This window comes from Coenobita brevimanus, chromosome 72 (genome assembly GCF_032717465.1).
Source record: "Coenobita brevimanus isolate Jiangsu-jjx chromosome 72, ASM3271746v2, whole genome shotgun sequence".
NCBI lineage: Eukaryota > Metazoa > Arthropoda > Malacostraca > Decapoda > Coenobitidae > Coenobita > Coenobita brevimanus.
In genome coordinates, this window is record NC_137025.1 from 9,038,568 (window position 1) to 9,063,192 (window position 24,625).

The 24,625-nt window shown below is 44.1% G+C and overlaps 1 protein-coding gene across 1 annotated transcript in view; it reads right to left on the reverse strand.

Moving 5' to 3' along the window:
• Positions 1-24,625, reverse strand: part of LOC145407249 (cell adhesion molecule Dscam1-like) — a 175,974-nt gene that overhangs the window by 22,553 nt on the left and 128,796 nt on the right. Inside the window, exons 12-24 of the mRNA XM_080278282.1 lie at positions 24,192-24,353; positions 21,630-21,914; positions 15,562-15,681; positions 13,364-13,534; positions 12,714-12,855; positions 12,073-12,221; positions 9,778-9,915; positions 8,255-8,448; positions 7,636-7,742; positions 6,394-6,572; positions 5,072-5,215; positions 3,233-3,385; positions 959-1,170 (exon numbers count right to left, since the gene is read on the reverse strand). Of these exons, the coding sequence (XP_080134408.1) occupies positions 959-1,170; positions 3,233-3,385; positions 5,072-5,215; positions 6,394-6,572; positions 7,636-7,742; positions 8,255-8,448; positions 9,778-9,915; positions 12,073-12,221; positions 12,714-12,855; positions 13,364-13,534; positions 15,562-15,681; positions 21,630-21,914; positions 24,192-24,353 (2,156 nt within the window). The remainder of the gene's footprint in view (positions 1-958; positions 1,171-3,232; positions 3,386-5,071; positions 5,216-6,393; positions 6,573-7,635; positions 7,743-8,254; positions 8,449-9,777; positions 9,916-12,072; positions 12,222-12,713; positions 12,856-13,363; positions 13,535-15,561; positions 15,682-21,629; positions 21,915-24,191; positions 24,354-24,625) is intronic.

Consider the following 24,625-nt stretch of genomic DNA (forward strand, 5'->3'; position numbering starts at 1 on the left):
AAGTTTTTTGTTAATGATAAATCTAAACAGAACATAATACTGTATTACTGACATGAATTACTGAAGTAGCAGAATGCAATCAGATTATAAAAATTGCCATCAAACCTGAGAAAAGCTTGGCCTGTAGCCAACCAGTCAGTAAAGGATAGAACTGAGATAAAGCTATGCAGTATATATCCAGCCTTCTACGAATCTTGTGAGACGTGAAAGAGAAACTTAACCTTAACACGCTGAAACTGGGCCACAACTCGTCCGAATTTTATATCATTCTAAGATTGTATTATAAAGGGGACAAATGGTTCTGTGTCTCGTACTGAGGAAGATGGTAATGATTATGATGGCCCTTGAAATAAGAGAAGGTGATGAAGCTGGATGTAATAAAAAAAGTAATGTTAAAACTATCAGGGAGGAGCAAGTATTCAATAACACTTAGTATGCAAGTTTCGCCAGTGAATGCAACAGAATGAATGAATAAGTAAAGATTAATAGCCAAACAGTATTACAAAACCATTTTCGAACGGTCAGAGAAAATCTAGCGTAGTTAAATCTTGTTCTACATTTATTAAGAATGCCAAAATCTGGTGGCGCGGACCTGGTTTGTGAAGTGTGAGAGGTCGTGTGGCGTGAGGTGGATGGAATGTGAGAGGTCGTGTAGGGTGAGGTGGGTGGAGTATGAGGTCGTGTATCTCTAGGTGGGTGGAGTATAAGAGGCCGTGTAGGATGAGGTGGGTTAATTGTGAGAGGTCATAAGTCATGCAGAGAGGGAGTGTTGTGTGAGTCGTGAAAAGTGAGGTAAGAGAAATCGTGCTGAATGAAGCATGGTAGGTCGTAGTGTGAGAAGTCGTACAGAATGAAGAGTGAGCTCGTGCAGGGTGAAGTGTGAGAAGTTGCGCAGGTTGAAGTCTGAGAGTTCGAAATAAATGAAGTGTGATATTGTGCAGGGTGGGGTGAGGCTGACCTGGTGTGTGGAGTGAGAGAGGTCGTGCAGGGTGAGGTGGGTGAGGTGCGGCTCCACGCGCCTGCTGTGAGGACCGCCACGTCCCCCCGCGCCCTCCCAGTGCACCGTGTACCTGGTGATGCGCCCGTGTGGGTGGACAGGGGCAGACCACGACACCACCGCAGTCCTAGGACCTGACACCACCGCCTTGACACGAGCGGGGGCCTCAGGTACTGTTGGAGACACAAAATACAACCATAATCGTAGTAACCTCCAGTAAACGCTCCTGAGCCATTGTTTCATGCCCAGCTTCTGCCCCTACCACAAGCTGGAGAGATTACGCGGCTCTCGAAAACCTATCGTCCAATGTACTGGTGGTGGTTTGAAGATATGCTAGATTACATAAGAAACAGTTAATGATCAATATTACTCGTGTAGTCCAACAAAGTTTCCAACCTCTCCTACGCAATGAACACTATGTCTATATTCAGTGTTCATCCCTGGCGACGAACTTCTCTCCAGCTCGTACTTCACATAAAGGGTGAGTACAACCTAAGTATCACAGTTGTACCACCAGGCAACCCTGTAAAATATATATAAAAATGTTTCTCCACTCCACGGTGATGTGTGCCTGGTATTTACCTTCAAACAGTCCAGTATTGTATTTTGTATTCAGAGCCCGAGATTCAAAAAAAATTATTTTATTGTCACCACTAAACAATTCAGTAATGTATTTGTAAAAGCCAATACTAATATCAACAACAGTATTTGATTTCAGAAACACTCTATCATATAAAAGCAACTTAGAACCCTTTCATGACAACGGCACCTTCGAATATTTTTTGTTGTTGCTACCAGATATTTTATTTAGGAACGTGCCTTAGTAATGATGGGATTAAAGACGGCTGTATAAAGCAAACACATTGGAAGAAAAAGATCCCAAGCCAAAGAAAATCGTATGAAGCTTGACAGAATTAAATGTATGAAACAATGGATTAATATATTCTGTATCAAATCCCTCAAGTGTGAAAAATCTCGCCTGAATGAAATAAAATCGTGTGTAAATACCATGAATGACATAAAAAGACGGTATCACTGTAAGAGGATTAGTACAAAGGGCACGAGGGAGCGCAGAATGCCTTGTTTTTCAGTGCAGTTTTACACACACACACACACACACACACACACACACACACACACACACACACACACACACACACACACAAACGTATAATTAATCTAATGGTACCAAATGCTCTGTCTATGTATGGTGAAAGGAAGAGAACGTAATGTGTAGGATTAAGTGATACGTATCTCATTGTTTATTTATGACATACGCCAACACAGGAATAATACTGGCCGTGTTGTTTATATCTGGTGCAAACAAGCAAGGGTACAGTATAGCACTGAGTAACTTTATTATGGTACCAGCGAGAGAACGGTACGGGTTGTGATGTTTATTTTTGGCACAGTCGGCATCATAACTCCTGTCTGCTCTCCTTCTATTCTTCCTGTGCACTTTGCAAATAAATGTGGTGCGTTCTCAGTAACTGACACTGATGACTTTATCTGACTGCAGATCAGTGTAATAAGCGTCGTTTGCTGCAGGTCCTTCACTCTGATTTTCGAGGTCCCTGCTGGGTATTTACAGTACGAGCAAGCATTAAAGAAAACAATATTGATCGTGTTGGTTATGTTACTAGCAAGAGAAAAGCTGAACAGTACTGACCATACTGCTTGTTACTGTTCAAGCATGCAAGAGAACAATAATTCATTCATTCATTGCCAGACGCCATGTATCCCAGACAGGGTGGCCAAGGGCTTAGAGTTAATTGTTTTACAGGGAGGGGCACTAATCCTCCACCAACCCCACTTGACGTAGGGATGCCAACAGCATCTGGTGTTCCCCGGCGGTCACCCATCCAAGTACTAACCAGACCCAACGATAATGACTATGTATATTTATGGTGCAAGTAAGAGAACGGTTCTGATCATGCTCCTTACTATAAGAGTTTACTTATTGCACGAGTAACAGAACTGTCCTCACCGTGTTGCTTATGCATGGTACGAAAGAGTATTAAAACAGTGCTCCCTATTTTGCTTATATATCACACGAACAAGGAAAAATACTTTCTGCGTTACTTATACGAACAAGTAACAATACTTCCCGCTTTGTTTATACAGTATATCGGATGAAAAAGGTAAAAGTACTGTTAGTTGTGCTTACTTATTTCACAAACAAGCTAAGTATTTTCAGTGTTGCTTATATCATGCAAAATAGACAGAGGTACCTACCATCCTGATCGGTGGTGCAAGTGATGGGGTGTGAAGCGACGCCCTCCCCTGCCCTGGTGGAGGCGGCCACGGTGATGCTATAGTTGGTCCACGGCGTAAGGCCCGTCAGGCTTAACCGCTGCCCCTCCTCCACCACACTGCCACCTGAACCACCTGTACCCACAAAAATTACTTTGCCACAACTATAAATGTACCATAACTACCAGAAGCCTCTTCAACCACACAAACTACTTCACAAAAACCACTCACAAATCACTCTGCCACAGCTACCGAAGAACCACAACCACTAGATCTTCTAAAATCACATATACGAGTACAATTATGTGAAAACCATTCACAAACAATTCTGGCACAATTACACACAAACAGATGTATCACTTACGCACACACAGCAAGCGCAATCATCAGATCCTCTTGCAGCAATACAAACAAGTCTACCACAACCAGACGAACAACACCGCCTCAGCTACACACAGACATCTCTATTAAAGTGACACACATAAGTCAAGTCACATTTACACAACCATGCATCAGTAACTGCCTCAGCTACACAAAGTCATCTGTAGCACAAAGACATACATACACTCGGCCACAAATACACACAGACATCTACCACAATAATACTGCCACCAAGCCACCAAACCCTCCAACAACACTAAAAACAGATGCCATCCACAACCACAGAACCACTAGGCTCTCGTCCAAGAACACCTAGTTTTACTTTCTCTTCTAGAACACACACACACACACACACACACACAGCTTTACCACAACCACACCAGAACCCACACATAAACAACTCTACCACAGTCACATACAAATTACACTAAAACAACCACATTTCTACCAGACCTAACTAAAGCTACAAACCAATTGCACTACCACAACCATAACTCTACCATAACCACACATGAAACACCCTACCATAACCATACTGCTTACACACACCCCTACAAAATGCCAGCAGCCTATCTACACCACCTGACCCCCAGAACACATAGTCATTATTTTCTTTCCTTCTCTCTCATTATAACTATCACTCAGTGCCTAGTAATATATTGAATAATGTGTGTATGGTCGCGAGTGACGTATTAAACATTCTTCAAGTAGGCCTAATAATAAAAGGGCACATGCACTGAATATCATTATCAATGCAAATTTTCTTATTATGGAAGAGCTGGCTGTGTTTCGTAGTAAAGGAGAACATGTCTAAGATATATCTGGTATGATGTGCGCTAGCGAAGAAAGGGTATGTGGCGTGAATGTGAGAGAGCTGTGGTGTGGTAGGGTGTAAATGGTGTGGTGTGAAAGGGTATAAAGTATAGTGTAAGGGTATGAAGTGTGGTGTAAGAGGGTCTGGGGTGTGGTGTGAAAGAGTATGAGGTGTAGTGTGAGGGGATTGAGGTTTAGTATGAGAGAGAGTATGAGGAGTGATGAGAGAGAGTATGATGTGTGGTGTGAGAGGATGTAAAGTGTGATGTGAGAAGGTATGAGGTGTGGTGTGAGAGGGTACGAGGTGTGGTGTGAGAAGATATGAGATGTGGTGTGAGGGTTATGAGGTGTGACGTAGGAGGGTCTGATGTGTGGTGTAAGAGGGTCCGATTTGTGTTGTGTGGGGCTATGAGATGTAGTGTGAGGGTATGGTGTGTGTTGTGGTAGGGGATGAGAGGTGTAAAATGAGGGTAAACAAAGTGTGGTGTCAGAGGGTATAAGGTGCAGGAAAGTATGAGATGTGGTGTGAGAGGGTATGTGAGGTATGCTGTGTTGTGGCGAAAAGTGTGTAATGGAGAGGTAACAAAAGCCTTATCTAACACAACAAAGACAGGCCGTGTGATGTACCGTGGTGAGGCAGGGAGTGGTAGGCGAGGCGGTAAGACGTGATGATGCCGTTCCTGTTAGGAGGCGGTGGTGGGGACCAGGTCACCACTAGGCTTTTCGAGGTCACACTCTCGCACCTCACATGACCTGGTCCAGCACTCGGTTCTGTTAGAAAATTGAAAACATGGAAGGGGAATGGCATTAACAACACTGAGTTTCATTACCTCATGTTCTTGAAAATACAGTCAGTCCTCATTTTAAGTCGGGGATGTGTTTTAAAAAATGAAAACTTTTTAGATAAGGAAGCATTTCTAAGAACGACACGGTAAATTAGTTACTCACACCCTACGGGTTTTCACACGCAAGGTGCTGCACTAATGAAGCTCCATACGATGCGCACTTTATCTAAATTTTCTCACATGGAAGGTGCCTCACTCTAGCAAGTCGTATGTAGTGCTTCACTCTAACAAAGCCCCGTGTGGTACCAAACCTCTCTAATGCGTCTGTGTTTGTTTCCATAAAACTGGTGCTGTAAATTAGGTGAAACTGGTGAATCAGCCTGATAAGCGGCAATGGACTTAAAACGAGGACTTACTGCATATTGAATGCCATGGTCAGTCATAATGTACAGCTGCGACACTAGTATCAATCCATTTTTTAGTCCAGTAGTTATGAAACTCACTGCAAAATATTCTGGAAAGTTTGTTGAGCTCTGATGATCACAGCACTTGGTTTCGTAAGTCACTGTTTACATTTTTTTTTGGAATGGTGTTTACCAATATCATATTTATGTTCCCTGACTGTACGACATCCCTTTTATTTCTTCTTAATTATCCAGCTGCCCTGCCATTATCTTGTCAGGGACAATATGGGACAATGGAATTCCATCCCCCCCCGCCCAACCTGCTATCTCCAACCCACCCTCCAACCCCTGCTGTCTCCTCTCCACCAAAACTCTACTAGACTGTACTACTTCGACTTCTCTCTCACCTCTACTTCTCTGTCTCTGTCTCTGTCTGTCTGTCTGTCTGTCTCTCTTTCTCTCTCTCTCTTCTTCCTCCTGTTCCCTCTTTCTCTCTTTCCTTACCCCTCTCGACTCCCTCTTCCTTCACCCCTGCTGTCTACCCCTTTCACCTCTACTTCCTTCCCTTCACCCGTGCCTCTCTCAACCCTCCCACTCTCCCCTCATATCTGCTCTCTTTCCCTCTTCTTTACCCCGTATCCTCCCACCCTCTCACCCTTATTACCTTCCTCTCTCTCCCCACCTCATCCCCACTCCCTCCTAATAACAATGCAATAAGAGCCTACTAAAGCTCCAACTTAACCAGGTCCGTGTTACTTACTGTCCTGCAAGGTGGTGGCTACGGTAGGGGGCGAGGCAGGTCCGGCGCCCCTGGAGTTGAAGGCCTGGAGTACCACGGAGTAGCGGGCGTGTGGGCGTAGACCGGACAGCGTGGCGGAGGTGAGGCCAGCACCGTCCACGCCCACGGTAGTGAAGTTGTACCCACCGCCCTCACCCTCGCTGCCCACACGGTAAAATAATTCATGGGATAAGATACTAACTTTATCCCTCGCTTTCCACAGAGTAAATGGTTCACAGGGTAAGACACTACTCCTCACGTGAAAAACAAAATAATTGGACAAGACACTAACTTGAAGTTCCACCAGCGCTGTGAAAGGATTGATTTTACTTTAACCTTGTAACTGTATAGGGGGTCTCTGCTCAGTCATATCGTCGGACTTTAACTAGAATAAAATAGCAGGTTCTACCAACGCTGTGAAAGTATACAGTAAGCGATATTCAGCTCTCTGAGTACGGTTCCTCTCTGTTCAATTAAATCTCTTGAGTTAGTGCCAATAAAATATTTAGGTTGGTAGATCACACTGAGAGGATCAAACAAGGCAGCGCAGTCCTACAATGTTACTTGGTCCTATTAGCCGGCTTCATGGTAAAAAAAAGACCGTAAGTAGCCCATTGGGAATAAAACTTTCATTGTCTGTAATGTTACTCGTGTTGTATGTGTTGCTTTTGCAGTCTGTAATGTTAATGTTTCATCTATAACATTAACTGTTTTGTCTGTAATGTTATTTGTGTTGTTTCTAATGTTACGTGTGTATCTACAATTTTTCTTAGTTTGCTAGTCCATATTATGACCACAAGAACACTGTTGTTAGCATATCACATATTGCCTATAATTTTACTTCTGCTACTACTCCATATTGTGATTCAGATTCCCTTCATACTCTCTTTAAACTCACTCCACACTGTCTCCTTCCATTTCTGTCTCCAGGCCCCCTCCACACTGCCTCCTTTCATCAGATCTCCTCCACACTACTCCTTCTACACTGCCTCCCCTCACACTGTATACAGACCCCTCCAGACTGCCTTCATATCTCATCCAAGGTGACTCTCTCTTTCAGCTGCCTGTTTTCATATCACCCTTATTCAAACAGCCTATCTTCACACTGCCTCTGTTCAGACAGCCTCCAGTTCCTTTCCACACTGACTTCAGACCTCATTCACATTGCCTTCCTCCAAACTGCCTGCTTCCACACTGCCTCTAGGCCTCTCAGGATCGCCTCACCTGTCATCCTTGTAGCCGAGGTAGTAGCCGAGTATGGTGCCGTGGGTGAGGTTGTCTGGGGGCGGCTCCCACGTTACCTGCAGCGCAGTGGAAGACACCGCCACCACCTGCATACCCCACCACCAGGCAGTGAAAAGGTTAGTGGTGATGGAGTTCAAGTATGGCGTAAACACACACACACACACACACACACACACACACACACACACACACACACACACACACACACACACACACACACACACACACACACACACACACACACTAAATTATTGTGGGAAAAGCAATGCAGGAATATACACTACAACATTAATTTTATAACGTCATATTGACTTTTTGGGAAGGATGGTTAATGTGATGATGGTGATAAGGAAGAGGTAAAGGTACATGTCATGACAGGCTGCTGCTGCTGCTGATGATGATGATGATGATGATGACAAGGAAGAGGTAAAAGTACATAACGTGACAGACTGCGGGTGTTCTGTTGGTGACGTGTGTGAAGGGAGGTGTCATGAAGATGAAAGAAAGAAGAGTTGAAAGGTGGTGATGATGAAAGAGGGATGAGTTTTGAAACGTGATGATGATGATGATAATGAGAAAAGCAGTTTAAAGTACTTACCGTGACTGCCTCGGGGTGTCCTGTGGGTGGCTCTTCCTTGGTGGTGTGGGTGAGGGGCTGGGAGGGCTGGCTGCGTCCCACCCTGTTCTCCGCCACCACCATGAAAATGTAGGTCGTGGCCGGCACCAGACCGTCCAACCTAACACGACGCTGCTGACCCTCCACTGTCACCTCACGCGGACCCCCTCCTATGGCTGCATAATACGTAGCGGGGTACAGTGTCAGGTCAAGGGATAGGTCACAGGGGTAAGGTTATAGAGTCAGGTTAGGAACTCAGGCTACAAAAGTCATGTACAGTACATCAGGTTAAAAGTCATGTATTGGGGGTCCAGTTACAGGGGCCATTTGGAATTAGATTAGTTTAGCTTGTCTCGCTGTTTCAGGGTATAGTGCTTCTGGTCAAAGGTGTCAGGTTACAAAGAGTCAGATAATAATGGTTAGGTCACATGGGTCCAGCTACAAAGAGTAGTGGGGTTAGTTGAGACGAGGTAAAGTCCTGTACCAACTGTCCAACCTCCCCTACTTCTGCTGACCCTTCACCCTCACCTCCCTGGAGCCCCTCCTACAGCTGCATGTCATGGAGTACAGAAGGCTAGTCAGGCATGAGATGACAGTATCATGTCAGGAAGTTAACCACATGGGGCTAGGTCACATGGATTAAGTTACAGGGGCATGGGACGCAGGGTCGTCACCGGGGTAAGGTCATGGGCGGGTCACAGGGATCGAGTTGTAGTCCATTGCTCATCTGGACGTGAACTCAGTGAACTGCACGCTGAAGCTGCGCTTTTCCTGCAGTTCATTATCCTCTTTCTAGAGAATAAGGAGGGAGATGAGGGACGTTTGTATCAACAGGTAGCAGTGCTACCTGGTAATATTGGTGTCTTTTTGTGAATTCGTCCTACTCCATCACCAACTAACAATATAAATCATATAACTTAAACAATTCTGCCATTAACCTATTATCCGATACGTGGGTATTCAATTCAATATTTCATTATTTCATTATCTGCCCCAAACTAACAGCGTATTCTGTTTATACTTACGTATAAACCTTCACTCCCAATTACTATACTTTCCCTTTTCTTGTTTCAGGATCCCATCTCAACCCATTATTTAAATGAGAATGAGGGAATAGGTACGTTCAGGTAAGAAAAGATGGGTTACGTGAGTCAGATCTCGGGAGTCATGTCAAATGAGCCAAGCCCAGGGTGCCAGGTCACAGATGAAGAGAGTCAGCTAAGGTGTTATGAAAACACTACCACCGATTTTCACCACTGGAAAGATATGTGGTTTTCCTGCTATGTAACGAATTGGAAAAAATGCTTAACACAAGGACTTGCACTCTAACAAAACGAGAGAGAGAGAGAGAGAGAGAGAGAGAGAGAGAGAGAGAGAGAGAGAGAGAGAGAGAGAGAGAGAGAGAGAGAGAGAGAGAGAGAGAGAGAATAAATGAACTTATGTCAATGTGCGGCGGTATTGCTGGTGTGGAAGGCATAAAGGGGTAAAACAGCACATGTACCCACCGTCTATCTGGTGTGCATTGAAGGTGACGATGTAGGCTGAGATGGGTGCGTTGGAGTCCTTGGGGGGAGTCCAGGTGAGGGTCAGGTGGCGGGACCCCTCCTCCGCCACGCCAAGTCCGGACGGAGGACCTGGCACGTCTGACCGAACACGAAATTTTGCATCTTTACATCTCTTTATCTGTCAGTCTATCAGACAGCCAGTCAATCAACCAACAGTCAGCCAATCTTACCAGTTAGTCAACCTTCCAACCAACCAACCCATCTATCAATCAGTCAATCTTTTAATTAATGAACCAACCAACCAGCCAAACAATCAATCAATTAGTCTGTCAGCCAGCCATCCACCCACTCAATCAATCGAGCAATCAGTCAGTCAGACAGTCATCCAATCAACCAGTAAACCAACCAATTTATCAATCAGTCAACTAATCAGTCAATTACTTGTCAGTCAGTCAATCAGTCTGTTTCTATGTCTACCCATCTATTGTAACCAATGAATTTATCAGTGGTTGTTTATATGACAGTGGAGAAAGAATTCTAATTATAATCTGCGTGTAGTAAAATGCCAATAAAACATATGAACGCTAAGCACCGATATCCATCCACCACCCAGCGCTTGTGTTGCGAGCGTCCCCTTGCGTCCTTGGGCACAGGAAGGGGAGACTGTTTCGGAAGCTTCCTTTCTCCTCTAATTAGTGTCCCCAAAGAGATCAAAGAGGCCTGGGATCTCCCTACCCGGAGTGCATGTGGGAAACTGAGTTGGGATGATATAAAAATATAATTACAGAGGGGGAGGAAACTAAGGCTAACATATGCTAAAACATGAGCCCTTCAAAAGACAGATATTCACAGAAGGTGGAAATGATAATTATACGAACCACTCAATAACTGCGTTAACCCCTTGACTACGATGATAGATTAGTTTTTCCTTGCTACCTCCAGACGATTATATTTAACTCAGATCCCCCGGTAGTGAACGGGGTTAATGAAGGCGTTCTAACAGTATCCTCTGAATAAAAATCGTGTGAAAAAAACTAGAATATGATATGAAAAGTCCACGTATTGAAGGGGTTTATCCAAGGATATACGGTATTCCCACATACCTAAGGTGAAGTAAAAAGGGTCCGCAATGGACTGGCCGGTTCTACAATATATTCAGAATAACTCTTAATATTCCATGCATTATAGAGTGTTACCACACACACACACACACACACACACAAAACCTAGGCTAGTAAGATATTAACGTTTGAGTGTGGTGGTAGTCCTAAATACGGCACTAGGCAAAGGACAGTCGTCAGATATGTTGCTTGAGAACTAAGAACGATAACACAAAGCCTCTCAACCTTATTTGTTTTGGTATAAGTAATGCTTCCTTTCGAAAATGGTCTTTATTAACCCCGCACAAATTTTCAACAGTTCTGCAATCAGCCAAAACACTTATTTCAGTCTCGTACAATTAATATTCTCTGCAAATCTGTCCAGGTATGAAAACTGCAGATTTAAAGCAGAGCTCCAAATCAGTGAAAAAATCTGAACACACTTAGGGACTGAAGGTAAGAAATTAAGTCTTATGAACATAAATATAAATACATTAATATCTATCTATCTATCTATGTTTGTCTGTATGTCTATCTCTATCTATCTATTTATCTATCTGTCTGTCAATCTATCTATCTATACACATAATTTCTTGTTACAATTCTAACATCATAATATAGCCTGATTTCCTTCGGTGCAGGTCACAAACATGAGGTAATGAGCTGTCTGACAGGTGGAATTAGACAACGTGGAAAGATACTCATAAATGCGCTTTCAGAATAAGGCTCCCAATCAAGAGAAAATCATCTTCTGAAGAGAATTTTGGAGATAAATAAGGAGTTTAGTTTTTGGAAATATATATATATATATATATATATATATATATATATATATATATATATATATATATATATATATATATATATATATATATATATATATATATATATATATATATATATATTTCTTATTCCCCGGACAGTATCATAATCTGCTTTCCTTCAGTACCTGCCCATAATGAGCGGGGTACATACATAATGGTCAAATTACTTTTCCATAACACTGTCTACGCATGATTGGTTAAGACATGACACTAGGTTCTTCTCTTGAAATTCACCTCCACTTCACATTGTTCTTATTTGTTCCTAACCTTCCTTTCAGCTTCATGGCAAGCCCCATAATAATTTTAGATGCTTTCCTTGTCAGTTACATATAAAAGTTAGTAGACCTGTGGGCAGCTGAAGTGAAACTCACCCTGAACCAAGAGGTGGAAGTCAGCTGCCACTGATCCGTGAGTGTTGGTGGCGGTGCAGGTGTATGTGCCAGAGTCTGTGATATGGGTGCGACGCAGGGACAGCTCTGACACCTGACCCCCGTCTGTCTCACGCTCTGATACCTCATACCTACGAGCAGATCAGTGACACAGGAATATTAGAATTCCCCTAAAGCAAGCAGGATGTAAGATTAAAAGGACTGAAGGAGAGAGAAGAGATGGTAATTAAATGAGAAAAAACGAACAAGACTCATAAAAAAAAAAAAGTCAATTCCCGCTTCAGCTTATCGATCGCAATAGTAAGGGAAAAAAAAATCAGTGGAATACTGTCTCCTCATTCAAGTTTTTTGTAGTACAGGGATGTTCTACTCCAATGTAAGAAAATAATCGCAGTAAGTTATGAAAGCAACCGGTTAGATGAGAGTGTGTAAAGACAGCATTTAAGTATAGGCTAAATAGCATGAATGAAATGGCCATCCATTCATTCATCCATCATTAATTTTTTTATTGTTTAGTTAGGATTGCAGGGCCAGTGGCCCTCCAGACATTTAAAGCATAACTTTGAGGGTATGTTACGGATAGAGAGCACAGGCAGAAAACAAAAGACATGGTTGGTGCATACCTGGGTGGAGGCGGGAGTGGTGCGCCGTCTCGTGCCCAAGTGAGTGAGAGAGGGGCGTCTCCATGTGCCTCGCAGCTTAGCCTGGCACGGCCCCCCACCACCACCTGCTGACGCTGACTCCGTACGCTGAACCACGGCGGCTCTGACGGACACATGTACACCACCACTAAACATGCTGTCACAGAAACCCATGGAATGCATTCTCAGTCTCACAATACACTCAACCAAGCCCGCTCTTTGGCATATGTACTGTTAATAATTCGCATCATAGTAAGTAAAAGTAGTTCACACACACACACACACACACACACACACACACATTTTTCCATCTCATCGTCATACTGCATCACGATGTAATGAGAAGCACATCCTTATTCAAATAATATCTTGCTATACTCCAAGGTGGCTGTGTATCATCTTCCATTGTTATTGCCTGGCGACACTGAACATTAGCAACCTCTGCCATTCCACAGTCGTAGCATCATGATTCGTCCATGTAAATAATACTGTTAAAAGTTAAGTGACTTTATATAATGTAGGAACACTGACAGACATCCAATTCTATTTGCTTAGTGTGACTACAGTACATAACAGTATAATCACTGATACAGCCAACCTTGCTGTATTGAACTGATCCTTACTCTACTCACCATTGACGCTGAGAGTGACCACTTTGGATAGTCCTGCGCCCACCCCGTTGTTTGCCTCGCACAAGTATCGCCCCTCGTGCCGCCTCTCAGCCCGACTCACCGCCAGCGTCCCATTCTCCCACACCGCCACGCCTGCCTCACCGCCGCTCACCGTCACAAACTCTCCCGACACTGCGGCAGGTACCACCACACTTTAGGCACCACTCACCTCTGGCACGCTCCAGTACTGACTCAGCCACGCTGCACCTCGGACACGCTCTAGCACCAGTAAAGTCATATTACACCTAATTCGTGCGGTACCTCTGTCATGCCGCACCTCAGGCACACTCCAGCACCACCTGAGTAATACTACACCTCTGGAACACTGCACTTCAGGAACGCTCCGTCTCCACCTGTTACACTCGGTCACCAGCTCAGACACGATTCACGAACATCTATGGATAAGCAACAGCACCACCTCAGACACGATGCATCACCCCAGGAAAGTTACAGCACCACCTCAGCTACACTCTAACATCACTGTAATTAACACACTAACGTCAACTCAGGAACGTTCCCAACACCACCTCAGGTATATTCCAGCACTATCTACAACATTGCAACACCTTCAAAACCTTTCAGCACCCTCTTAGGAACGTTCCAGCACCACTTCAGTCACACTTCAGCTACGCCTCAGGAATGATACATCACCTACGAAACATTTTAGCACTTTGTCAGGAACGCTCCAGTACCAATTCAGCCACCAGCACAGCCTCAGCAGGCCCCAGCACATCCTCAAGGGGAGTGCTGTTCTACCGCAGTCACTTTCACCAGTACCAACTCCTGTAGGCCAACCACATTCACCATGCAGCGATGCACGAGTAGGTGGTGATGCAGGCAGTGATACTTGAGTATATGTGCGGTAGGCAGCGATATATGAGTACGTGGTGAGCCAGGCAGCGATATATGAGTACGTGGTGAGGCAGGCAGTGATACATGAGTACGTGGTGAGGCAGGCAGCGATATATGAATACGTGAGGCAGGCAGTGATACATGTGTACGTGGTGAGGCAGGCAGCAATATATGAGTACGTGGTGAGGCAGGCAGCGATATATGAGTACGTGGTGAGGCAGGCAGCGATATATGAGTACGTGGTGAGGCAGGCAGCGATATATGAGTACGTGGTGAGGCAGGCAGTGATACATGTGTACGTGGTGAGGCAGGCAGACACATGAGTATGTAGTGAGATAGGTGGCAATACATATGTGCGTAATGAAGCTGGCAGCGATACATGAGTGGTAAAACAAGCAGTGATACATGAGTAACCAGCGATGCTGGTATGGATACATAAGTGGTGAGGCAGATAATGATGTATAAGAGGAGTGAGGCAGGCTGTGAATCAGTAATACATCCTGTAAGCGATAAGGCGGGTAGCGATACATGAGTAAGTGGTGCAGCAGGCAGTGATACATGAATAAATGCTGAGACAGGCAATGGTGGGGCAGGAAGTTATACATGAGTAAGCGGCGAGGCAGTCAGTGATATTTAAGAGGTGAGGTAGGCAATGATATATGAGTGAGCTGTACAGCAGGTGAATACAATCGTTAGGAGCTAGACAGAAATTAATCCTACTTTCTACCATCTCAGTCTGGTGGGTGCGGTGAGTGAAGGAATAATGCCCATATAATGAAACTGGGTTTATAAGTAGTACACAACACAGGATGAGATTTTTGTTAACCCTCTTACTGCAGGTTTCACTGTTGAATATTTTAGTTCGATCGTTCCAGCACAAGGGTTAATGGCTCAGAGAACGGTGAACTAGGAAAGAAGGAAGCTTAGACTAATGATTGTTGACTGAGCGAGGGTCATTATGGTAGACAATCAGTTTTCGCTAGGACACGTTTTCTCTTACTAGAAAATATGCGACAGTCGCATCTACATGCAATGTTCCACTGATTCTGCAAGATGAACAGTGAAAAGGAGAAACAGACTTCCACCGTGAAGGCCCCTTATATGTGCCGGGCATATATGGAACGCCTAAGGTTATAAAATTTAATCAGACTGCATCCCACATTACAGAGTAGTCGCAGTGATATACACATACCAGACACGTTCTAGCTTCGATACGAACGTCAGAAATATTCGGCAAAAAACGGCTTGCCTTATTCTTCGCGATTTAAAGTTAGGGTATAAGTGGTAAACTACAAATGGGCACTCACCTGTCTCCTTGCGCCACGCCACCCCAGGGTTTGGGAAGCCCTTGGCCAGGCAGTGCAGGGCCGCGGTCCCACCCAGGGCCACGCTGGCACTGCTCGGCTCCACCACCCACGCAGGAGGCACTGTGGGAGGCACCAGGTGGCATACATGTCACAGACACATACTCATGTAGGCTCATATGCATAAGCACACACATGCACGCTCGTAACTAATCATACACACACACACATTCTCTCACTCTCTCTCTACTCTCTCTCTCTCTCTCTCTCTCTCTCTCACACACACACACACACACACACACACACACACACACACACACATACTATCTCTGTCTATGTCAGCCCCCCCCCTCTCTCTCTATATAATTATGCACACACGTCGTTACTCGAAAATATGAAGTTTTCATACAAATATATTACCAACATGTTTCATATGATACTCATTCCAAAAATATAGTCACACATATTATTCCAGCCATACCTATGCAATGAAGTGGAAGTAGTCATTAACCACTGTTAGCACAAAAATAGCGTTTCCTGTATGGTATTCACGCTGTAATCGGGGATCAAATGACAGTGCATTTGGAAAATAAATTAACTGTACAATACCATCAAATATTTCAGCAGTAATCTAGGGCTGGAGGAAAGCTGATTAGTATGTTTTGGCTATAACAGTATATGGTTTTATCTGGATGTTTATGCCTATATTATGATTGTTGTTATGAGTGACGAGTGTGTACGTGTGTAGGTGACGAGGGTGCAGGTGAGTGGAAAGGGTGAAGGTAGGTGAAAAGGGCATGACAGATCGTATTTTCTTGGTCTTAGAAGGCTCCATAACGCCTCTTTTATTCTGAGTTACTGTTCTCTTGTATGTTGTGTGTGTAAAGTATATCCACATAAATACAGAGTGATTGTCGATCTTGTACGTGTTTCGTGCCAGCATACCCGTCAGCTGGTATAATTGACAAGAAGAGCAGTTGAAAATCCAAGTGAATTTCTTGCATGATTTACTCAGGAGGAAATAAGCATACTGTTCTATTCCAGTGGTTAATTCTGGTCTCTCCACACACTGTTTTAGGTCGAGTTTGTTTCTTTGTTTCATAGTTTTTTTTTTTTTTGTTTTTTTTTGCAACATTACGGAAAAATAGCTGAATGAAATTACATGAAACTTTCAGGATATTTGGGCACTGGTCTCCAAAGAAAGTGACTAAATTCTGGAGGCAATCGAGCGAACCTGAAGGGTCAAAATCAAGGTCACGGATTTTCAGAGGGCTATAACTCGAAAACGGTTGAAGAGATATTTACTATATAAACATACAGGAACTCCTAATAAGGGTTTTCACTTGGCACCACGACCTTTGACCTTGAATGACTTTGAAAGGCCAAACTCAAGGTCACGGACATTCAGGGGGCTGTAACTCGAAACTGGTTGAAGGAAGAGATACTTACTATTATCAGCAGATAGGAAATCCCATATTCGTTTTTGATTGGTACCTTGACTTTTGACCGTAAGTGACCTTGAAAGGTCAAACTCAAGGTCACGGATATTGAGGGGGGTTTAACTCGAAACTCGCTGAAGATAGAGATATTTACTATTACCTACATATACGAAGTCTCCTATGGGCTTTCATTTGGCAGCATGATTTTTGACCTTGGGTGACCCTGAAAGGTCAAACGCATGATCACGGATTTTCATAGGGCGTAACTTGAAAACATTTGTTCCATTACCTTAGACTTTAATTGTGCACTGACACTACATGGCAGAAACGAGTCAGTATTCAAGAACAATAAAATAACTGCTGTCGCGCGAGGTTTGTTGTGCGTGGCACCACATGTATAGTTATTTTATGATACAACCCATGCAAAGACCCACTATGAGCATTCAGAGGTAAAATTGTTAGTTTATGTCCAGTTAGGTCAGTTTGGCTTCATTCAGGCCAGTTCAAGGTTGCTAAGGTCAGGTTAGGCTCAGTATCGGGTTCATTCAAGGCCATTTAGGTCCATTAAGAAGTAATTAGGTCAATGCAGGTTCATCAATGCTTTTCCAAGTCCGGTCGAGCCCATCGTATCCATTTGGCCCTTGTCAGCTCATTTCAGGTCAGTTTATGGCAGTGCAGGTCCACTTAGGTCCATTCAGGTCTAACTAGGTCTGTTTAGGCAGTTTAAGCCAATTCGTGTTGTTCACACCCATTCAGGCTCGGTCATATCAACTGAGGTCCATTTAAGCCATCTCAGGTCCGGTTAAGTCCAGTCAGGTCCCATTTGGTCCATTCAGGTTATTTTGGTTCACTCTGGCTCGCTTAGGTCAGTTCAGGGCCATTCAGGGTAATTATATCCATTTCGGTCTCATTTGGCCCATTTAGGTCTCAATTTTCCTATTCGCGCCATTTAGGTTCATTACAGTTTCCGCACGTCTGTATAAAGCCATTCAGGTCCACTAGGGTCATTCAGGTCCATTCAGGCCCATTTATATCATTCGGTTCACACAGGTTATTAACATCTATCAGAGTTTGTCCAGGCCAGCTGAGTCCTTCAGGTTCCTTCAATTCTTTCAGACCTTCACATCCAAAGGAAGTGAATCAGATGAGCTCAAATCCTGCCACTCTATTTAGGGCAGCTCAGAGCCAGTGTCGTCCTTCCAGATAATTTCAGTTGTGTTCTCACCCAAGTAGATCAACTAAGACTGTATCAGACAATTTAGGCCTTTTTCAAATCACTTCAGGTCCATCAAGTTCACATAGGTCAATAAAAATACATCCAAGTGTATCTGTCTATCTATAGTCAGATGTATTTATCCCAGAAGGGATGGCCACAAACAATTCGCCTCCAGGTGGTAGAGGAGAACCCCCATTATCTACCTAATCAATGTGGGGCTACACTGAGTGACAAAGCATCTTTTCCTGTAAACCAGGAAACCATGTACTACGCTGGGTTGTAATTGTATAGCAACCCACTGTTTCGTACTTGTCGAGGAAATGACGAAGTGGGCTAGCTAAGGGTTAGCAATTTGTCCTGTAAAAACACCTAATTAGCAAAACAAAAAAGTCATGCCCTGTGTGCCACACTGTCTGGCTAACAGGTGTCATAGTGTTTGAGATATGATATGTCAGGTCTTTCAGGACTGGTTGGTGAGTGCAGCAGTGGGTAGGGTGGACGGAGACGTGTGGGAGGGATGGTCTGGCTTGATGGAGGGAGGTGAACCATGCCAAGATAGGTATATGCTGTGTTGTAGGAAGGCCGACAAGATACGAGTCAAGGGTAGGCAGCAAGATATGAGTGGGGGTGGGTGGAAAGAGGTGGATGGGATAGCTTGGGATGGGCTAAAATGGTTGTGGGTAACAGGTCATATTGGCGCTGTAGGTCGCTAATGTGAATGACTCCCAGCTACAAAGTTGCCGGCCCGTCAGCGCCAGGGTTCAAGTACTGGTGCAAGCAGATGGCACCGTTTGACTCAGGTATCCACCCATCCACTGTGGGCTGGGAGACTGGGGACGTAGGGTAACGCCTGGGCTGCAGTGACTGCGATAACTTGGATGAGGCAGTGGCCTTGTATCCTAAGATAGAGAGTGCTTAACGTGTCACTGGCTCAAAGACCCAAGTTACACAGATGAATACCTCATGGATTCTGGTCCCTAAATTTACCTCGTTACCACAACGGGGCAGAAATACGTGAGATGGGTGGAGTTTAGAGGGTGAGATGGGATAGGATTACAGTATATTGGGTAGCGTGAATGCTGAGGGAAGTATATGCTTTGGAGACTGACGTTGTAGGTGGAACGGTAAGTTGTAAATCAAACGGAAGTGAGGAAAAAAATGATTTGGATGGGCAGAAAAGGTGGGGCGGGGTAAAATGGTGAAGGATGGTGAGGCGGGGCAGGACGAGTACACTCAGTGATAATGGGGGTTGTATGCGGCCAAGTAGTAGCGACAAGTGTTTTTGTCAGTGGGGTAGAAAATGGGTGGGATGGGTGGAGAAGGATAAGATAGGATGGTGGTTGGAGAAGGGTGGGTGGAGAAGGGTGGGATAGGATGGTGATATGTGACGGGTTGGGGAGGGTGGGCGGCGACAGGACGCTCAGTGTATTTGGACATTGTAGGTTGGTCGGTTAAGGGGTGATATTTTTGTTTTCAATTGATTTCTTTCAGAGGCTCCGTGCTGTGGTGGTATTAAAAGAGTGGGATGGGTGGAGAGGGGTGGGAGGGACTGGTGAAGATGATGATGGGTAGTGGGAGATGCTCTATGGAAATGGGCATTGCAGGTTGGCCAGTTTGGGCGTGGCGATTATTTACTGCAAATCCTTCTCCAAGAACAAGAATAGAAAGACAGCAGGTAAAAAGTAAACATGGAATCGCACTCATATACTTGCCGTGTCACGAGGCAGGTAAGACAAAAGTATAGATCTAATATTGAGGTGTAATAGGCAAAATAAATCGCTAAGAATTAGTTGCTTGGGAGCCTTTTAAGCCAAAGAGAATACAGTGCTTGATGTGACAGAGTTGTTTGTGGGTGGAGGATAACATTAGTGTAGTGCAGGTGGACTATTGATATATACTCGTGTGTGTATGTGTGTGTATATATATATATATATATATATATATATATGCTAATCCATCTGCCCGGGTAACAAGATCACAGGTATTGTTAACAGGTGTATGGTAGTGTGTGTGTGTGTGTGTGTGTGTGTGTGTGTGTGTGTGTGTGTGTGTGTGTGTGTGTGGAGGGTCAGTGAAGAGAAACAACATAAATATAAATACTTTTCAGTAAAAGATAAAGTCTGTGTCTGCACATAAATGACCGGGACGGTGTAAGCTGGTCCTTGACATGAAGTTGGAGAGCAGTGGCATAATGTGTGTAGACAGATAACGTGAAATTACTTCATGGACAAGTTTCAGTGAATAAGTGTATAATCAGGGACAAAAGTTCACCCTTTTAATTTCTTCAGCTTTTTACTTCCCTCTTCTGGTAAATATTCGTAAACAGAGAAAATCTTGGTATGGTTCTCCACACACAGATGATTCACTTTGATATTACGTTTCAGGAAGAAGAGCGACGAATATGCCCTAGGTATGAAGTATAGTAGGCGAACTTTTGTCCTTGATTGTACACGAGAGATGACGCAGTAGGTTTTGTGTGACTGTAAACAGGGACAGTACCAGAGAAGGGTGCTGCTGGCGCCACGTCATCGTCATTATGCAGTCGTGTCACCAAACAAGGGAGTGCCTTCTGCCATCACAGCCTTACTATAGTCGATTCTTTTTCACCTGGCGGAACTGGACCACAACTACATCTTGAATATTAAGTCATGGTTGCATGAAATTCACAATGAGGTATGGATGAATCTCCTTTATTACCAGTCACATCAATCCTCCAGTATGACTATAACTGGCTATCAACTGAACTGAAAGGGTCTGTGATCTTTGCCAGCTTAAAAGAAACTCACTATAGATGCAGGCACAATGGATGATTTAAATGAAGAGACACTTTACTAACATGCAACATTTTATAGTTTATTCATGTTGGTATCACAAGATTTCATCCATCATGGTAGATTCCCTCGGCAGTCAAGGGATTAATGAAGGCTATAACTAACCCCTGCAGCTCGAAAAGTCTCAATATGGATAAAATCGTCTGGACAGACAGCAAGATGGAACGTGCTACTATATACCGGTAAAATGGCAAACCAAAACATACAAGTTCCTCCAAGATCCATGAAGTACAAGTGAATAACTATAAAGCTGAAATCACTCCCTTATTACGGTGTTTCATTTCAGTCACAAGTCGCTCTATATGTGTGCAGGATGATGTGTTCACATGCATGAAACGCTAGTCACAGTACCAATGCTGACTGTGAGAGGGATAAGACCAAGCTGCATCTCTTATCATCAGGTGCGCGATTTTAAAACTAATGTAGGAGTTTTGGTATGACACTGTTAGCTGCTTGGGTCTCGTCCCTCTCGCAACTGCTAAGATGTGGTGATTATAAGTCAAGAGTGAGTGAGTCTGATGAGCTGAGAGATACGTCTAAGCTTAAGAGGTGCCCCTGGCGCCTTGCTACAGCCGTGTGGCCTACCGCTGACGGTCAGGCGGGCGGTGGAGGTGGCGCTGCGGGCAGCGTTGGTGGCAACGCAGGTGTAGTTGCCAGAGTGATCGGCTTCTGCGCTGTCGATCACCAACATAGAGGTGAAGGAGTCCACCTGCGAGGTGCGGACATTGAGACGGAGGTCAATGGGTCGTCCGTCCTTCTGCCAGGTGAGGGTGAGCGGCTGGTCCCCCTCCTGCACAAAACATGAGGCCTGCGCCCGCATCCCCGCCCGGGTACCCTCAGGGAAGATCACGCGACCCACCCGTGGAGGCACTGCAACACACACATGCACTCACATACACACGCGCACAACACCTAATTAACTTTCAAAAACAGCAGAAGGAAGACATCTGCAGTATAAAAAATGGGTGCAGGAGGTACAGATCCACAAGGAAACAAACATTTTACTGAAGCATTAAATAGGAAAGTACATGATAAGGAAGGCACTAGGGAATAGCACAAGGATAGGGGAGGTGAAGAAAAACAGTCGCGGTAAGTGTCTGTCAAGCACTCCGCTACACACACCCATCACAGAAACCTCATCAGTCCTGGAAGAAAACAGAGAAAAGAAGAGTCGATTGTTTTAGGGGTGTTGATGTAGCTGGTGACTGCGGTGCCCCTGGCGTGTGGATCATACCAGAGACAGCGAGGGCGGCGGAGTGTGCAGCCTGAGCCCAGTGATTGGCGGCGGTACAGGTGTAGTGGCCGGTGTGGGCGGCTGCCAGGCGGCTAATCATGAGAGCGCTCGTGAAGTGGTTCAGGCTGGACACTGACACGCCCTCCATTTCCCCCACAGGCCGCCCATCCTTCTCCCACGTGAAGGTGATAGGCGGGTCTCCCTTGGTCACCAGGCAGGTCACACCCGTACGGTCTCCGGCCTGTAGCTTCTCCTCGAAGTGGAATGGCTGCAACACTGGGGCCACTGCAAGGCAACTTACTACCTCCACACCTGTCCACAGCCTACTACAGGTATAGTTCTTTCACTTTAACTTTGCCCAACATTTCATACTTTTGCGAGTACTCTATACTCTGTTCACCCTGACTTAGCCCGGATTTTCGTTCAGTAGTAACTTATTTCACTTAGCTTGTCTGCAGGAAAAGGCATATCTACTGTTCTACAGTCTATCCATTGCATTACTTGACTCGCATCATATTCTTGCCTTAATTTATTGTTACAACTCAACATTCAAGATGGAGAAATGACAATTTTAGGCTAAGTTAGGGCAAAATGAGTACACCCTCATACTTGTGTCGTGCAGCATGAGTACCTCTGCAATAATGGATATTACCTATAACTTATCAGACGTACCCCAACAGCACTATCCCTCTACAGTAACATATATTGCTGTACTGATACCACTGCACAAGGAACATCTTCACCTGCCCCATTACAGCACTGCCTTTATTACAGCAGGTGTCTCATCTGTTTTAATTTTACACTGTTAGAGAAACTATTTCATAAACACTCATCGATTTGTTCCGCCCCTTCTCAGAACTTCAATTTTGGGTCACGTGCAAAATGTATTATCAGCTTATAGCATTTAAACATACGACCACATATGGGCATATCCTCGCTTGCTACTGACTTAAGAGGTTAGTTCTGTAAGTTTAATACATTTCTTGTAATCATTATTTATTTTGAACTCATTATTTCTTGCTATAATAATAATACTAATACTAATACTACTACTACTACTAATAATAATAATAATAATTAATAATAATAATAATAATGAATATACTAATAAAAATAATAATAATAATAATGCAAATTAATAATAATAATAATAATAATAATAATAATAATAATAATTAATAATAATAATAATAATAATAATAATAATAATAATAATAAATGGTAACAAAACTCCGTACAATTTTCTCCCTGTCTACTAAACCAGCCAAAGTTAGTCTCATTGCATTCTAAAAATTTTCATAACTTTACAAATTAGGCACAAATGTACATATTAGGGCTTTACTAACAGCGCTAATCTTTGACGCCAATGCCATAAAAATAACAGGCGTGCCATAATATTTCCCATCCAGTGGAGAGGGACATCCTGAAGTGGGCTAAAATGACTGAAAAAAGCCAACTCTAACATATTTAGGGGGATTCACTGCATTGATAATAAATGTAGGTTGGTGTCCTGCCATATGGATGTTGTGATGCTGTCCCGACTCAGAGCAGTTTGCTATACCGTTCTGACAAACTGAGGATGTTGCGATGCTGTCCTGGCATATGGTTTGTGTTGCTGTTACCACACACGAGAGAGACTGTAATGCAGTCCTGACATAGGGTGCAGTTACAGTTTGTGATGCTGTCTTGACATTCGTAATAGTATGTGATGCTGTTCTGATCAAAGGTGAATGTTAAGCTTTTTTGACAAATGGAGGACGTTCTAAGCTTTTCCGATAAATGGAGAGAGTTCCTAAGCTTTCCTAATGAATGAAGGAGGTTGACATAACGCTATTCTGACATTTGGATTATTTTGTGATGCTTTCCAATTATCGCGATAAGCCTAAAGCTGACCCCATGTAAGCCAGACCTACCCATGACGCTGACGGTGAGGGTCTGTGTGTCTGAGCGTCCGTCCTTGGTGGAGGCTGTGCAGGAGTACTGGCCCTTGTCCGCCTCCCGTGTCACCTGCTCCACCACCAGCGTCCCGTTGGCGTGGACCCGCTGACGGTGGCTCGTCGGTAGCCGCATTCCATCTGGTGGCATTCATATTACCAAGGAAAATTGGAACACGGAAATAATAACCCCTTCAACCTGGTGACGTGCTTTACTGACTTATTCTTACTCTGTGCAGACGGTTTTATTCAGCCTGGGGGACACCTCGTGCAATGACAGGTTTTATGAATGCAATTTCTAAACCATCAGTTCGAAAAGTTTCTCCAAAGCTGAATAAAACTAAGACAGAAAAAACAAAATGAAAATTCCGTCATCAAACAGAAGGGGTAACAGTGACTTTGATAAATGAATT